General features: G+C 36.4%; 2 protein-coding genes across 2 annotated transcripts; one reads left to right on the top strand and one right to left on the bottom strand.

The window, feature by feature from the left end:
• The first annotated feature begins 263 nt into the window (after positions 1 to 263).
• Positions 264 to 10280, top strand: LOC111899831 (uncharacterized). The gene is made up of 9 exons (XM_023895704.3): positions 264 to 708; positions 1799 to 1840; positions 2554 to 2789; positions 2893 to 3095; positions 3176 to 3626; positions 3710 to 4069; positions 4157 to 4335; positions 4439 to 7387; positions 7470 to 10280. Exons 3-9 carry the CDS (start codon positions 2588 to 2590, stop codon positions 10047 to 10049), a joined length of 6924 nt encoding a protein of 2307 aa, XP_023751472.1. The 5' UTR covers positions 264 to 708; positions 1799 to 1840; positions 2554 to 2587; the 3' UTR covers positions 10050 to 10280.
• A 4502-nt stretch (positions 10281 to 14782) lies between these two features.
• On the bottom strand, positions 14783 to 16447 carry LOC111899832 (UDP-glycosyltransferase 92A1). Its single transcript, XM_023895705.3, has one exon. The coding sequence runs from the start codon at positions 16346 to 16348 to the stop codon at positions 14870 to 14872; it is 1479 nt and encodes a 492-aa protein (XP_023751473.1). The 5' UTR covers positions 16349 to 16447; the 3' UTR covers positions 14783 to 14869.
• Positions 16448 to 17934: the final 1487 nt, after the last annotated feature.

Below are 17934 nucleotides of genomic sequence, written 5' to 3'. Positions count from 1 at the left end.
TAAAAATACTATCATTAAGGGTGTGTTTAAGATTGCTTATTGATTTTTTAGAAAAACCGGAAATTTCTGACTTAAAAAAAACATTTTTTTAACAAAAAAAATTAACATTTTTTAACTTATTAAATCAATAAATCATTTTAAAAACAGTCACAAACACTCGCCACGAATGTTAAACTAAAAAAAAAAAATTAAACCCATTCCAATTTTGCGAGCGAAAACAAGAGAAGAGAGGAGATAAGAAGGTTGAAAGGTCGGTTTCATGGTTATATAAAAAAAACAGAGGAAACGTCATAAGATAATAAGATAATGAGATAATCTCTCACTCAAACCCTAATTTAATATTAGCATCCGACGGAGATCACAAATGGCAACTGGAATTAATAGGCAGCCTGATCATGGAATATCTGCTTACAATATTCCTAAATTCTACCACCATTTTGCCTATCATCGTTGGACTTACCACGGTTTAGAATTTACCGTCGTCCATGGTCGTTTGTCGCTTCTTACTTGGAATTCTCCATCGTCATTGCTATTTCCTTTAAATTTCACCATGATCTCGTCACTAGTCACCACTTGTGCTCTGTGGAGGTCTCGTCAGCAAATCTCTCTCTCTGCTCCTTGTGCCATTTGGCGCTCATTTTCCATTTTTTACTCCACTTGCTACTTTATTACTACTGCTACACAGATCTTCGTCGTCACACCTCCCAGGTTGGTATACTGCTTGCCATTAGTTGCAATTTTCAAATGTTTTGTGTGTGTGTGTGTGTTAGTACATTTTTTATTTGAAAAGTTAAATATCCTCCTACATTTTATATATATGCATACAATTCAAATATGGCATTAATGGAATCTTTTAAGTATCATTGACCAAATTTATTGCAGTTCATGATATGGTCATTTGAATAATAATGAATGAATTAGAACTGGTAAAAGAACTATTCTTATTCTATAATTTTTGAAGCAAGTGATTTGTCGGCTGTTTATTTCGTTAATTTTGCATCTTATTTTTATTTACTCACACAATATGTTTGCTGACATACTGTTTAGTCCTTCTTGTTCAAGAACTTGCAAATAAGTACCTTGAACCTCCATAACCACTACATTGTGTCAATTGGGGAGGGAAGTTGTGTTATTGCTGCAATGAACTAGTCATAAACTATGATAACTTTCATACAGAAAATTAGGAGATGAAAGATGAGATAATGAATGCAACTGTGCAACTAAATTCAAATATATACCTATATTAATCTAACAAATTACATTCATTCAGTAGGTTGGTCTAGCTAATTACTCAAAACTGTTGATATAAATTCTAGTAGAAGCTCTAATGTTTTTTGTTAGGTGGTATCAGAGGGGTGTAAAGTGTGCATGCCAAAGTACAGGGGGTTATCTTGAACTTTATAAAAAGCTTATACCTGAAAGAAAAAGTGTGTGTGTGTGTGTATGAGAGAGAGAGAGAGAGAGAGAGAGAGAGAGAGAGAGAGGACTAATGTCCAATGAATAAGTATTTAGAACTTAATTTGTTTATTATTATTTACTTTAATGATATGACCTTCTACAGGTTTTGTATTGTTAGAATATGTTTCAGAAAAGGAAGACAAATGATGAGAGAGACAAAGAGAGATTTTGCAGATTATGGAATTCTTTTTGGAGGGATAGATTGTTTACGTGAGAAATTATTGCAGTTTGTAGGAGTTAACTAGCCTAGGAAATTTTGGAGTTAAAGTTTACTCTTAATAACATGTTTATGAATGTTCTACTGTTCCAAGTACCAACTTCTGTTGTTCATGCATTGCAGGAAGATCTACTTACACCCGATTGAGTTTGGTTAATGAAGCTGGTTAGTCCACCTTTTCTCATCTCTATATGCTTCCATTTTCAACTTATTTGGTGTTCTAGCATGATTATAGCAAACACAATTCTTCATATATACATGTTTATGTTGATGATGAAACTGAAATTATATTATTTATCAGCAAAAAGATATATATAATTTTTTTTTTGGATAATTCAGGAATTATTTTCTATGCACACATCAACAAGAAATTGATTTTTGTTTTGAGTGGTAAGGTCAAAAAAGAGTACTTCTATTATTCTCATTTTTAGTTTTTTGTTATTGTATTTCTTACCTGAGATGCTACAAGGAAGACAAAAGAATAAAACTGATGCAGGCCCCCCTTTCATGAGAGTTAAAAAGTAGAAGAAAAAATCTTTGTATGATTCCAAAGCCTTGTTTTTAACACAACCTGTTGTCCGATCTGAAGTCTCATCCTTCTTGTTCCTACTATTCATTGCTGTGGATTTGAGTCATAATTTTTTTAAGTTCTTGATTTGACATATAACATTTAAGAAAAACTGTTGGATACTATATTACCCCTTCCTCTTCTAAGAGTTAAGCAAACTAGCAAAGAATATTATGCGCATCTAATCGTGTATTCAGTAAAGAAATAGTCTTTAGACGCCTTATACATTTTTTGGAGCAAAAGTCTGACTTGTCTTTCCACATTAACCAAAATCCATATCAAGAATCATCTTACACTTTTACATCAACAGATACTGGCATTGGAAGACTAAAACATTGTAGAAGATGGACCTGCAACAATCAGTAGCAGACCAATTCTCAAATCTGCATCCATGTATGCCTCTGAATACAAAAATAGGCATAATAGGAGGTGGCCCAAGTGGTTTATCAGCAGCTTATGCACTTGCTAAGCTTGGTTATAGTAATGTGACCCTTGTAGAGAAATACCACACAGTCAGTGGCATGTGTGAATCAGCTGATATTGAAGGCAAGATGCACCTCCTCTTTCCTCTTTCCTCTTTCCTCTTTCACATTGCTCAATTGGGTAACTCATCTAAATGATATTAACTTAAATCTCATCATTATTACAGGAAAAATTTACGATCTTGGAGGTCAAGTTCTTGCAGCAAATAGTGCCCCCACTGTTTTCCACTTGGCAAAAGAACTCGGGTCTGAGCTTGAAGAAATGGACTCTCATAAACTAGCCCTCATTGACAGTTCAACCGGGAAATATGAAGACATCCAAGTTGCTGATGATTATGTAGCTGTGATCCCATTAGCCTTTGAACTCCAGGTTAGTATTGTCCTCAACTTTTTTCTGACAAATCTTTCTGTTTCCTTTCATTTGAAATGTTGAAATGTTATCTTTTGTAGGATAAGGTAAAGAAGTCAGGTAGAAATGGAGTCCATGCCATTAGTGAATTTGCTTCAGAACCAGTTCCTGAGTTCCTGGAAAGTAAAGGGCTAAAATCTGTTCCAAAATCCGTTGCCTATGGATACACTGCTTCTGGATATGGATTTGTTCAAGATATGCCTTATGCTTACATTCATGAATTCACAAGAACTTCAATGGCTGGTAAAATAAGACGGTTTAAAGGTGGGTATATGGGATTCTGGCAGAAATTAAGCAACTCTCTCCCCATACAAGTTCAATGCAACACAGAAGTATTATCCATCAGACGCACCTCCTCAAGTGTCTCTGTAGACACCATGAACATCAGTAGCAAAGAAGTCAAAAACCTGGAATTCGATAAGATCATCATTTCTGGATCATTTCCTTTTACAAATGGGAAAATATACAGATCACCAACCTATGTTCCACCAGGTAGGTGCATTACAATATCTATATCTTAAAATTTTATTTAAATTCATATGTTGAAACTTGAAATGAATGTATTTCTTTTACAGATACTGACAATGGGTTGATGGATTTGAGTGATCTTGAGAAGGAGCTGTTTAGTAAAGTGGAGACAATAGATTACTATACGACTGTTTTGAAAATAAAAGGATTCGATCATTTGCCAATTGGATTTTATTACTTTGGCGAGTTCATGGATGATCCTGCAACTATAGGCAACCCAGTGGCTGTTCAGAGATTCTATGCAGACACAGATATTTATCTTTTCTGGTCTTATGGTAATTCAGTTGATATCAAGGGTCCAAAAGTGACTCAACTTGCAATTGATGCTGTTAACAGAATGGGTGGTCAAGTTGAGAGTGTAATATTGCAAAGACGCTTCAAGTATTTCCCACATGTTACTAGCCAAGGTATGTAAAAAAAGACGTTAATAACCTCCTCATTTATGGAGTCAAAGAAAGCATATTAAAACACCATCACACCTTTTCTTCTTACAGATATGAAGGAAGGATTCTATGACAAAATGGAAATGGAACTTCAAGGTCAGCAAAACACCTACTATGTAGGTGGACTCGTAGCATTTGAACTTACAGAGAGAAACTCAACGTATTCTATGAACCTAATTCGCAAGCACTTTGCAAATGATGACCCTTTGCCAAAGTTTCCATATGTGAAGGTAAATTAATATATATCATTAAAAGTTAAAACACCATTACAATTTACAGGACCCAATGAATTATTTAGTCTTAAAAAAAAAAAATTGTCCCTCTTTTTTGCAGAGATTATTTCCACTGTTATCAGATAGCTTGGACAGAAACCCTGAACGGTTGGATGAATATCCAGGTGTAACATTCCCTGACTTGTGTAGTCTTGATGGGTATTTGAGCCACTGGGGTACTCATGAAATCACTAAAGACAAAACGCTTTACACTTGGATTAATGATGAAGGGGAGGAGGCATATAAGCGGACTTATGGAGAACTTCATGCCAATGCTTCTTGCATTGCTCATAAGCTGCTGACTAGTCAAAAACCAGTTATGTGTCCTGGTGACAGAGTGTTGTTACTTCATGTTCCAGGGCTTGATTTTGTTGATGCGTTCTTCGGCTGTTTAAGAGCAAGATTAATTCCAGTTCCAGTTTTGCCCCCTGATCCTCTCCAAAGAGGTGGACAAGCGCTTTTGAAGTTAGAAAACATTGCTAAATCAAGCGATGCAAAGGCAATCTTGTCAACGGTGCTTTACCATGGAGCTGTAAGGGCAGGGTCTGTAAAAAACTTGATCTCTTTAAAAGGTGGGAAAAGTGCTGCAAAATGGCCTAATCTTCCATGGATACATACAGATTCTCTTGTGAAGAATGCTAAAAGTGTTGACTTTGAAGACTTCAAAATATCAGAACCAAAGGGAGAAGATCTTTGTTTTCTTCAGTTTACTTCTGGATCAACCGGTGATGCTAAAGGAGTAATGATAACTCATGGTGGCCTAATTCATAATGTGAAGTTGATGAGAAACATATACAAGAGCACATCAAGGACAGTTTTAGTAAGTTGGCTACCTCAGTACCATGACATGGGACTAATTGGTGGACTTTTTACATCTCTTGTTAGTGGTGGAAACGCGATTCTCCTCTCTCCTATGACTTTCATTAAAAAGCCTCTTTTGTGGCTTCAAACCATGAGCAAGTATCAAGGCACTCACAGTGCGGGCCCAAATTTTGCATTTGAACTTGTGGTCAGAAGATTAGAGGGTATGAAGGATAAGGTGATGGATTATGATCTTTCTTCCATGAAGTTTCTTATGATTGCTGCTGAACCAGTGAGACAAAAAACCCTCATGAGTTTTGTTCAACTCACTGCACCTTTCGGCCTTTCACAACAAGTACTGGCTCCTGGTTATGGGTTAGCAGAAAATTGTGTTTTTGTTTGTTGTGCATATGGAGAAAAGAAGCCCATTTTGGTAGACTGGCAAGGAAGGGTGTGTTGTGGGTATGTTGGTCAAAGTGATGAAGATGTTGACATCAAAATAGTCAACCCAGAAACCGGTTTAGAACACGAGCCCGGGAAGGAAGGAGAGATATGGATTAGCAGTCCAAGTGCTGGAGTTGGATACTGGGGAAAGGAAGATTTGAGTGAGAAAACTTTCAGAAATTTACTCGGGGGTAAAAAGTACACAAAAACTGGCGATTTGGGGAGGATAATAGATGGAAACTTGTTCATCACTGGTAGGATTAAAGATCTTATTATTGTAGGTGGAAGAAATATATATTCAGCCGACATAGAAAAAACAGTGGAAAGTGCTTCTGAACTCTTACGCCCCGGTTGTTGTGCTGTCATTGGTGTTCCGGAAGAAACGTTATCCACAAAGGGTATTTCTGTCCCGGATTCTTCTGATCAAGTTGGATTAGTGGTGATTGCAGAGGTTAGAGATGGTAAACCAGTCAGCAAAGAAGTTGTTCAACAAATTCAAATCCGGGTGGCTGAAGAACACGGTGTCGCGATCGCATCTGTGAAGCTGATAAAACCTCGAACCATCAGTAAAACGACATCCGGAAAGATAAAAAGATTCGAATGTCTGAAACAGTTTGCTGATGGGACTTTGAATCTTGTTCCAGAACCAATTGTGACTAAAAAAAGGTTGATGAGGTCATACACTACAGGGACATGTAGGGAAGGGAACACACCTAGGCCTTTACTGGACACCAATCGCCCGTTGTCAGCGCCAGCTGGCGGGCCAAGTCATAAAGAGATTGAAGAGTTTTTGATTGGTGTAGTTTCTGAGCAAACAGGAATTTCTGCGAACAAGATCTCGACAACTGAAGGACTCACATCTTATGGGATTGACTCAATTGGGGTCGTTAGAGCTGCTCAAAAGCTTTCAGATTTCCTTGGGGTTCCAGTTGGAGCAGTTGACGTGTTTACTGCCACTTGTATCGCTGACCTGGCAAGTTTCTCGGAGAATCTTTTACTCAAATCTCAACCAAACAACGCGACTAGCTCTTTTCCTGTTCAAGAATATGAGAATGACACTTCTTTCGATTTGATGACTGAGGTTTCGGCACTTCACCAGTTCAAAATCTGGACATTGCAGATTCTTGCACTTGTGTATATATGCATGATGCTTGTTCTTCCTGCGTATCTATCTGTTTCAGTGTTCATGAACTTCATCTCTTCTGGTCATTCGTGGTTAGGGTATGCTACCTGTTTACTTTTTGCTCCTATCGCATGGATATTCTGCATATTCGCAACTTGCATATCAGTGGCCTTTTTCGGTAAATCATTCCTCCGGCCGAATTACGCTTTGACCCCCGAGGTTTCCATATGGTCTATGGATTTTGTCAAGTGGTGGACGCTTTACAAGGCACAAGAAATTTCTTCCAAGGTTATGGGAACTCACTTGAGGGGGACAGTGTTTTTAAATTACTGGTTTGAGCTGTTTGGAGCAAGAATTGGTTCATCGGTTTTGCTGGATACAGTTGAGATTACAGACCCATCTTTGGTTTTTATCGGAGACCAAGCTGTGATTGCAGAAGGTGCACTGATTCAAGGACATGAAGTAAGGAATGGAGTTTTGAGTTTTCTACCAATTAGAATTGGTCAAAGGTCTGAAATCGGTCCTTATGCTGTGATCCAAAAAGGAAGTCGTTTGGGGGAAGAAGCTAAAGTGGGAGCCTTACAGAAAACGGAAACCGGAAAGCCTGTTTTCCGATCAGGCAGGCGCAAAAATGTTCAGAAGGTAATTTTTAACTTCTACACTTCATTTTTTTTTTCCAAAAATGGTCAAAGATGTTTATTCTTTTGTGTATATTTGGTCTCAGGATGCAGCAATTAACACTCAAACTCTGGCAATCTATCACCTGATGGGTATTTACATGGTCGGATTTCTAAGTTCTCTTTCAGCCGGAATAGCTTACTTCCTTTACACATCTTTATATCAAGAGTCACCATCTCTTAACCACTTTGCGTTTCTATGTGTTGCTGGAGCTTTCCACTGGCTTCCTTTCACGATTATCGCGTATGCTACCATGATTGTTACCACCTCAGTGGACCCACTGACCTTTGCCACGTCGCTTGCTGCTGCTTACCTGGCTCATGGCTTGATCCTCAGCTTACTAACCTGCACAATCACATGGTTCCTTGAGACAGAAGAAGAGAGCCCGTTTAAAATATGGCTTCGTCATCGGATCAATATTTCTTGCCATCTTAAATTTGCCAAGCTTCTTTCCGGAACTGAAGCATTTTGCGTGTATTTACGGTTGTTGGGTGCAAAGGTCGGAAACCATTGTTCGATTAGAGCCATCAACCCAGTTTCCGACCCTAGACTGATTTCAATCGGTAACGGCGTTCATTTGGGTGACTTTAGCAGAATTATTGCTGGGTTCTACTCGATTACCGGGTTTAAAAGTGGGAAAATTGAAGTTCACGATAACGCAGTAGTTGGAAGTCAAAGCCTTCTGCTACCTGGTTCAGTCGTTCAAAATGATGTCATTCTTGGTGCTCTTTCAGTGGCTCCAATTGATTCGGTTCTCCAAAGAGGTGGTGTTTACATTGGTTCTCAAACTCCGGTTATGATTAAAAACACCATGCATGCCCTAGATGAACGCATAGAAGAAATGGATGTGAAATACAAGAAGATCGTCGGAAACCTAGCTGCTAATCTCGCTGCCACTACTCTTAAAGTCAAATCCAGATACTTTCATAGAGTCGGAGTTAGTGGGAAGGGAATCTTAAAGATTTATGATGACATTAAAGGACTCCCAAATCACAAAATCTTCTACCCAGGGAAAACTTACCCTATCATCATCAGACACAGTAACAGCTTAAGCGCAGATGATGATGCAAGACTCGATGCACGTGGTGCAGCTGTGAGAATCCTATCTGCCGAAACCGAAACCGAAACCCCGATTCTTGACCTGACATTGAAAACTGGAAATGCATTCTACGCAAGGACGATCTCCGATTTCGCCACGTGGCTCGTTTGTGGGCTGCCAGCAAGAGAACAGCACGTAAAGCGGGTCCCACATGTGCGTGACGCTGTATGGTCATCACTTCGAAACACCGATTCATTCACCAGTTTGCATTACTTCTCAAACATATGCAGGATTTTCCGGTTCGAAGATGGACGTGAAATGTACGTAAAGTTTAAATTGAGACCTTTTGACGATAACATACCTGAAGAATCCGGTAGGATTGAACCCATCGGAATCCTTCCTCCAGAAACCGGTGCAATTCCGAGAGACGTTAACGACAAAAGGCCACCTGTTTTCCTTGCTGATGATTTTCAACACAGGGTGAGTCAACCAGGTGGGGTTAGGTATGTTTTCCAGTTACAGATCCGAGACGTACCCAAAGATGAACCCACCCAAGACATTGCACTTGACTGCACAAAACCATGGGACGAAACCCAATTCCCGTATATCGATGTGGGGGAGATAACAATCAATCAAAATAACACACGTGAACAATCGGAGAATTTACAGTTCAATCCTTTCTTGAGATGCAACGAGGTGGATGTAATTCGCGCCACATCCGCCTCACAGAGTGCTTCAATCGATCACGGTCGTTCATTGATATACGAGATATGCCAACATCTGAGAAACGGTCAGCCACTTCCGGAGTCATGGAGGAGTTTCATAGAACAATCTGATGTCAAAGTAGACCTCTCCGGTTGTCCGATGGCAGCAACAGTAACAGCACCACCGGAGAACAAAAACTCCGGCGAAGTGACTCTGGCGAGAACATGGTATCAAACTTCATGGACGCTATTTGGGCAGCCTCTGTTACAAACGTTCTTGCCTTACTTCCTAATGGCGTTGCTAATCTCGGGTCCGTTAAACCTGATGTTTTACATAAAATCAACAACCGGGTACCCGATTCAGTGGTTGTTGCCTCTATTTTGGGTGTGTTCCGGTGTGTGGGGTGGGATAGCATGTGTGATTGCAAAGTGGGTGTTGGTGGGAAAGAAGAAAGAGGGTGGGAGTGTGTTGATTTGGGGGAAAGAGGTGTTTATGGACACGATTTGGCAGGCGTTTAGGACGTTGGTGGGGGAATATTTCATGGAAATGGCGAGTGGGAGTTTTTTGTTTGTAGTGTGGATGAAGGTGATGGGGTCGGAGATTGATTTGAATGGAGGGGCTTATGTGGACAGTATGGGGGCGGTGTTGAACCCTGAGATGGTGGAGATTGAAGGCGGTGGGTGTGTGGGGCGGGAGGCTTTGTTGTTTGGACATATTTATGAAGGAGATGGTGGGAAGGTGAAGTTTGGGAAGATTAGGGTTGGTGAAGATGGGTTTGTAGGGAGTAGGAGTGTTGTTATGCCGGGTGTCAGGGTGGAGAATGGTGGTAGTCTCAGTGCACTGTCACTTGCATTTAAGGGAGAAATTATTAAGTCTAAATAAATACTTTTTATCATATATGTGTTATGGTTCTCCGGATTCATGAATATGTGATTCAAGGGAAGTGAAATCATTTACATTCTCTATGTTTGTTGCTGTATCGAGTAATAAAAGCATATCACACTTGCAATTGTACTAAAATAGGTAATATATTCCCCTCTCTTCCTTCTTCTTGTTGTATAACTTAACAATAGTCTATAAGTTGATGAAAAATGATAATATGTCTTCTTTTCATGTTCTTCAAGAACGTTAACGGACTATCTTTCTCCCATATAGCAAGCAGTATTACAGAATTTGATTGCGTGACCTACTGCTCAACCATAAGCCAGTTTTGCATGATTTGTTCAGCGTTGCACATAAATATGTTTTATGATAACCAAAAGCATATCTGTTAGTGTTAGGCATACCTTCCCCTGCATTCCACATCAACGTCATGTGAGCATGACATCTTATAAGCTTATTTAGACGTCTTGCACGCTCATGTCTGACATCTTTGTGTACTTCATATGCCCGTTTAAACTAGTATGCTTTTCCGCGAATTCTTTTCATATGATTGTAGTTTCAACTGAAATTGATAGTACTTGTGGTATTTGAACTTGCTGCTATTCTATTTTTTTTTTCTTTTTTGCTTTGTTTTGACCCATTGGACGAGGAATTGGTTCACTATTGGGTATTTCATAGTTGTTGTCGTTAAGGTCGGCTCATATATAATCGTCCCATAGTATTTCATACGAATTTGAGTCAATTGATTTAAAAGATCACAAACCTCGGAAGAAAGGTTTAACCGTTCCAAAGCGCTTCCATTTCGTATCATCTTTATAATACGCTAAAAATGCAAAAACTCGAAAGGCGCATCTGTTTCCTCATAAACGGGGGGTTTTAAAGGCACCCGATTATAAAGTCAAAATCACTTTTAATTAAGTCAAAACAGCTTTTAATAATTAATCATAAAAAAAGATTAAAAAATGTATTGAATATTTGTAATGACTTAAAGAGGCAATGTTGACAGCGTCCACTAAACCCATTCTCACATTTTTCTTTAAAGTAATTAATTTTTATTAATGTTTATAATTATAGGATTTCATTTTTAATCACACACACACACATATATATATATATATATATATATATATATATATATATATATATATATATATATATATATATATATATATATATATATATATATGAACATGGTTCATGTAGTTTCCAAAACTTATATGAATGACTCTTTCTACTAGGGATGAGCATTAGCACCCCGGATAACTATCAAACATCAAATATAATTATTTAATGTTGTTTTTTTATGTGTTTTTCATTTACATAATTCGTTTATGTGCTCTATCTTTTTTATTCGGCTTTAAAAGGTTTTATTATTACTTTTTAAATGAACAATCTTAAATATTAGGATAAACAACTATTATGCCGTCATAACAACTATCAAAGTAACAACTATATTTTAACAATTATTATTAAAAAAATAATCTTAAAAGAAATCTACCGTTTGTTAATACCCATTAAGTACATATTGTTTGAAATATTAAAAAATTCCCCTCGTATTTTAATTTTAATCCTATTTCTTTTGTTAAAATAAATATGAGGGAATTCTTTATTGTTTCAGACAATATATATTTAATAGGTATTAAGAAGCGGTAGATTTTATTAAGATTATTATTTTAACAAATAGTTGTTATTTCGAAAGTGGTTATGATTGTATGATAGTTGTTTATCATAATATTTAAGATTATTCGATTAAAAAGTAACAATAAAACCTCTTAAAGCTGAATAAAAAAGAAAAACACATAAACAGAATGGTTTTGACTTCTCTTAATAAGTTTTGTGAGGTCAAAGTTAAAAGATAGGGTATTTACACCGCACTGAAGAAAAGATAGGTATTTATTGTAAATACAGAGTAAGTTAAAGGACTATAAATGTAAATATACTTATATTATTTTGATTTGATTCATTTACACCGCGTAGTGAAATAAAGATACAATATCTATTGTAAATATATGGTAAGTCAAAGGACCATAAATGTAAGTAGATTCCAACTTTGAGTTCCAATAAGTTTTACGAGGTCAAAATTAAAACATTCAGATTGTCAAATGTTTATAACTAACAAAACATAATTACAATTATTTTTAATCAAACACAACTAGATAAATAAAACTTAGTCTTTACTTACCATTGTTTTGTCAAACACAACTATTTTAATTTTTATTAGAAATATGTTAATATTAACAATAAAATATATAGGGCATGTTCGGCATAAAGCATTTTGGAGCGTTTGAGAACTTTTAGCTTTTAGTGTTTCACAAAACGTTCCATTTTGAACAGAAAACTTCATTCGGCACTACAAGCTTCTAGCGTTTAGTTTAAACAAAAAGCTCCAAATCCAAATATTACTTCATGTAGCGTTTAACAAAACGCTATAAGCTACCCGCTACCAGCTAATTTTGTCGAACACGCCCATAAAATTAATATGGAGTAACTTAAAGGACTGTAAATGTACAAATAGTTATAGTATTTTTATTTGATCGTAAACATAGTCATATTTTAATTTTATTATAAAGGCGTTTATATTAACAATAAAATATGTAAGATTAGGAGGCATGTGTATGTTTTCCGAAAAAAAAAATCTTGAAATCTTTTTAATAAGTTATTTTAGATATACTTATTTAAAACTTATTAGTTTTGCTTAACATGGTTATATTGTTATGCAAAATATCATATTTTGTTTGTTTATATCTAAAAAATGAAAAAAGACATTAAATTATATATATATATATATATATATATATATATATATATATATATATATATATGAAAAGTAAAACAAAAGGTGTTTAAAATAAAAAAATTTATTCAAGAAAAAAACGTTTAAATTAAAAAAATTTATCCAAGAAAAAAGAAACAAGGCAAAAGAAAAAGAGAACGTAAATAAAATTGTTTTTATTTAAATGGTAAAATACAATTTAATAATATATAATATGTCATTTCAAATTGGGTTTTAAGAAAAATGGTTTTGACTTTTGAGAAATAGTGGTTTTGACTTAATTTTTGGGTGCTAATGCCTAATAGCAACACCCCTCATAAATATGTACTCCACTTTCGCTATAATATTTACCTGACTTTCCTTGTTTCTCCATTGGTTGTATAAGTTTTTGTAGATACCATTAAATTGTGAGACAACCTTGTTAACGTTTCCTCACTTCGACTAGACTTGGTCTTTTATAATACGCTAAAAATGCAAAAACTTGAAAGGCACATTCGTTTCCTCATAAGCATGTACTCCGCTTTGGTTATAATACTTATCTTGCTTTCCCTGTTTCTCCATTGGTTGTATAAGTTTTTGTAGATACCATTAAGTTGTGAGACAACCTTGTTGACGTTTCCTCCCTTGGTACTCGGCGCCTCGTTCCATCCCTTGGCAAAAACAAGTCATAATATGAAGCCAAAATTTGTCCGACTTTTGGTCATTGTCGGTGCACACACTTTCGGTATATGGAACTACGCTTTTGCCAACTCGACCTCTTCTTCATGATCTTATTTCTTACGGGATTTGTTTTCTATTATATTGCTTTTGTTTTGGGTTGGGGTTCGGATTGAGGTTGGGTTTATGGTTAGGGTGGGGGTGGGACTTGCAATGAGGGTCTAAGTAAGGTTTGGAATTACTTGAATTTGATGAAAAAAATTGTTGTGATATTGGGTATTGGGTATAAATCGACTAATCACCAATAAAAATATTGGGTTTGTAAAGTAAATCAGTGCGTCTAATTGTGGACGATAAGGTTGTTGTGAAGAAGGATCCTATGTGAAAATTTTATGGTGGAAGTGTGGAAGAATTGATGTTGTTTGGAGACATTTTGTAGTAAAGTGAATGAAGAATTAGGGTGTAGGATGGGAAAAAAAATGTTAGTGAAATAGTTGATGTATATTGGTAGAAAGGGAAAAAAGAATATATATATATATATATATATATATATATATATATATATATATATATATATATATATATATATATATATATATATAGAGAGAGAGAGAGAGAGAGAGAGAGAGAGAGAGGATCCTTCTCTATGTTTTTAAGGTAATTACAAGATTAAAAGCTGCTAATATGTTTGAATAAGTTGATTACACAGAGAAAGATTGACGTACCTTTTTTTGTACATTCATGGAGAAAGACCCTAAAGGGACTAAAAACACAAGTTGTTTATAAGTTGGTTTCCTTTTAAAACCATGAAAATAATTGACCAATTCTAAAAAGTTCCTTAGCATATTCGTATCATTTCCCCAAAATCATAAAGATACAAGTCATTTTAATGGGTACTTAAAACCATAGATCATCTTTATAAAAAAAAAAAATTAAAAAAAAAACTATTGACCAAACATATGGTTTTTTTTTTTTTTGTAAAACACATGTAACAGTTTATATAATTTTATGTCAATAAAATGGGATCGGGTAATGGATACATAACCCTAATTGATAATGATCCCAATATTCAATAAACCTTTTAGAAAAAAATCACATAGCGGTCCTATAACCATAATGATGGGCCTATAATTAATCACAAAAGTTTTGAGTTCGATTTTTTCAGTGTATTTTTGCCATAAAAGTTAGATTAAATGCAAGTCCCAGCATGACATCGATTACACCTCGTAAATTAAGGAATAATCTGAGGAGGACATTTGTAATTTACTCGAAAGAATATGAATTTTTTTCTTAATAGTGTTCATAACTAATAACTCTATAAACCATTTTTTATTAACTATTAACTTTAAACTGAAAAGTAAGAGACCAAATATATTAATGATCAATCGATTCAATCTTGTTGTAAATCATTAGTGGTGGTGATGGTGGTGTTCTTCATCAATGCAGCTTGAAGGAAGTCTTCCATGGCTTCGACAGAAGAACCTCTGAAACCTTGTTCGTTTCTTGTTGCTTCTTCAATCATCTTCTTTATTTCAGATGCTTTCTTCCTCATCTCCCTCCCTTTTCCGTCCTCACTCATCACCTCCTCTATCGTCTCCCTCAAATCCTCACTCCTTACCTCAAAACTAGTCCCTCTTGCCACCTCCACACAAACCTCTGCAATCTCCACCATCATCTTCGCATTATAGAACTGCTCCGCCGCCATCGGCCACCCCAGCAACGGCACTCCACGGCTCAACGATTCCAGCACTGAATTCCACCCACAGTGGCTCATAAACGCCCCTACAGATTGATGAGACAATATCTCAACCTGGGGTGCCCATTTCTCTACTATAAGTCCTCTGTGTTCCTCCTCTGTCTGTTTCTTGAAGTTTTCCGGCAGCCACTCCTCTGCTCTGAACTCGGTGTTTATGTCGAACCCCAGCGGCGGCCGGACTACCCATATGAAGTGTTTCTTGCTTTTATCTAAAGCTTTGGCCAGTTGCATCATCTGGGATGCAGTGATGGTGTTTTGTGATCCGAAAGAGATGTATAAAACGGAGGCTGGTGGCATTGAGTTTAGAAATTGTAGACATGAATTTGTTTCGATTCTGCCATTTTTTCCGGTCCGAGCTCCACCACTTACGGATAGGTCTATTGGGCCAATTGCCCAAACCGGTCGACTGAATTTTCTTCTGAAATACGATAAACCGACTTTGTCGAGGTCTTCTACAGTGTTAAACAAGAACCCATCGGAATTCCCCCATGCTGGGAGGTTCTGTTTCTGGAATTTCGACCAAGGGTCATCGCCGGTGGCGGCTACCAGGCTTGGAGTTAACTGGGTCACTTGCAGTTTACCAGCTTCTGGAAAATCCGGCAAAGTGAACTCGCCGGAATCGGAATGTTTGTGTGCCAAATTGATCCAAGACGAGAAGTAACACGCTAATCCAAACCCACCAGATCCACTGAAGATGACATGGAAAATCCCGAACTCGTGGGTTACCGCCGCCGACCACCCAAAGAAAAAATCGGCCACCACACAAAGCGGCGGAGTTCCAGCGTCAACCAATCCAGAGAGGATGTTTCTGAAGGCTGGTTTAAGAGAAGTAGAGGCGACAAGGAGATCGCAGATCTGGTATGGAGGGAGAGAATCGGTGTTCTCAGAGTTGGGAGGGAGGCCATGGTCGGAGGAGTTGAAGGGGACTTCAAGGAGGCGAACGGTGGAGGTGGGCGGAAGAACACGGCGGAGATTGGCGATGTTGAGTGGGGTGTTTATGAAGGTGATCTGATAGCCCTTTTGTTCCAGTTGAAGAGATAAAGATAAGAACGGGATGATATGGCCTTGTGCCATGAAAGGGAACATAATAATATTGTTATTATTGCCCGCCATTGAAGAAGCTTTTTTTGATTCAGAAGAGTGTTGATGGTGATGAATTATAAAGCCGAAGAAATTTCTATCTAACACGGGTAAACGCTAGAAACGACCTGTCTCTTAGACCACACAACTTTCTCCTTTTCACATTTGAACCCTGGAAAAAAAATATTCTTTTTTCTCAGTCAACGAGATTATACTTTTTTAAGCAAAATTCAACTCTATGAATAACTTAATCAGTTAATTCGGCAAATATGTCTGTTTATACAAAAGTTGGTCAAACAGAAACCAAGTGTTGTTTTGACTTTATCAATTTTACGTCATAAGACATTCAGTAGAAACAAATATCTAAATACAAAAAGGTATATGATATTTAAAATGCCTTTTGCTTCGTCATACTTGTTTGTTTCTCTTTCCGTGCCAAATTAAGTATATCACTGCTATGTTTTCCATTTTTTGTGATACTTGCTTCTTTGTTGTGTTTGTGATTGCTTACTTGCTTACCTTTGTAAAACTGTTTGGTAGTTTATGTTGTAAAATATGATTGGAATAGAACATAATAAAAGTATGTTTATACGAGAAGGAGAAGGTGTCGATCATTTTTTTTTTTGCAATTTAGTTGCTTTAAAACGAGTTCATGACGCTCTTATCTTCATTTTATTATTAATATAATAATTTGTTCTGATCTATTAAAGGAGGTTCACGACGTGGTATAATGCAGTTTAAAATCGAAAATGCAAACTGCAATGCAAAAGTTTTGAACCGCATTATCATGTGTGCTTTCGTACGGACTTATGTGTGTGATAGATGAGATTTTCAACTTTACATTTTTTTTGTTTATAATCATGTAGGTTAATCATTTCTAAATTTTATATCTAAGACTTTTTGCAAGTTAAATCGGTATATTATAACTTCTATGAAGTAATAGAGTATATTTTGATCAAAGTGTTACTTTTGACATTCTTTTTTATTTAAGCTTAGAGATGTCAAAAAATCTCATGGAATTCCAATCTCATATAGAAGAAGTATTGTTTAAAAAAACCAGAATGGGGTGGATGGGCAGTAATGTCTCGAAACTCCCATGAGGCCCGTTAATACATTTATATATATTGATTATATAAATACAATAAATAATTTAATTAAACCCTCACGAGATAACATTATATTTTTGTTTTTTAATATGTAATATTTTGTTATAAATAATTATTTTTTATCCCAAAAAAAATAATTTTTTTAGCCCCAAAAGAACAACTCAAAATCAATGGGAGATGGGAAACGGAGGCAGGTGTAATCAAAAAATTGCAAGGCGGTGTAGAAATGATGGAGGGTGGGGAATAGATGAATTTTAGAGGTGGCATAAAAGGTTTGGCCCGGATGGATCCCTATCTAAATTACCACATATTTGTGACTTTCACAAATATCGTACATTGAAAACATGGAAATGAAATGGATACTAATTAGTTTGTTAATGGTGATTACATCTTTAGATGATGTACATGATCACTCATCTTTAATATCATTAATTTCCTGACTTTTTTTTTCAAGATGAAGTGTAAAAGCTATCAAGCGAAAGATAAGTACATTACCTTTGTGTTTTTTTAGAT

The sequence above is a fragment of the Lactuca sativa genome, chromosome 2 (assembly GCF_002870075.4).
Source record: "Lactuca sativa cultivar Salinas chromosome 2, Lsat_Salinas_v11, whole genome shotgun sequence".
NCBI lineage: Eukaryota > Viridiplantae > Streptophyta > Magnoliopsida > Asterales > Asteraceae > Lactuca > Lactuca sativa.
This window is presented reverse-complemented; position numbering and strand designations above follow the sequence as displayed.

What these genes read in the sequence shown, in the direction of transcription:
- LOC111899831 (XM_023895704.3), top strand. Translation starts at nt 2,588, where the DNA reads ATGGACCTGCAACAATCAGTAGCAGACCAATTCTCAAATCTGCATCCA. An exon ending in TGAATCAGCTGATATTGAAG is followed by an intron (nt 2,790 to 2,892) that starts GCAAGATGCACC and finishes TCATTATTACAG; the next exon opens with GAAAAATTTACGATCTTGGA. An exon ending in ACCAACCTATGTTCCACCAG is followed by an intron (nt 3,627 to 3,709) that starts GTAGGTGCATTA and finishes TTTCTTTTACAG; the next exon opens with ATACTGACAATGGGTTGATG.
- LOC111899832 (XM_023895705.3), bottom strand. Translation starts at nt 16,348, where the DNA reads ATGGCGGGCAATAATAACAATATTATTATGTTCCCTTTCATGGCACAA.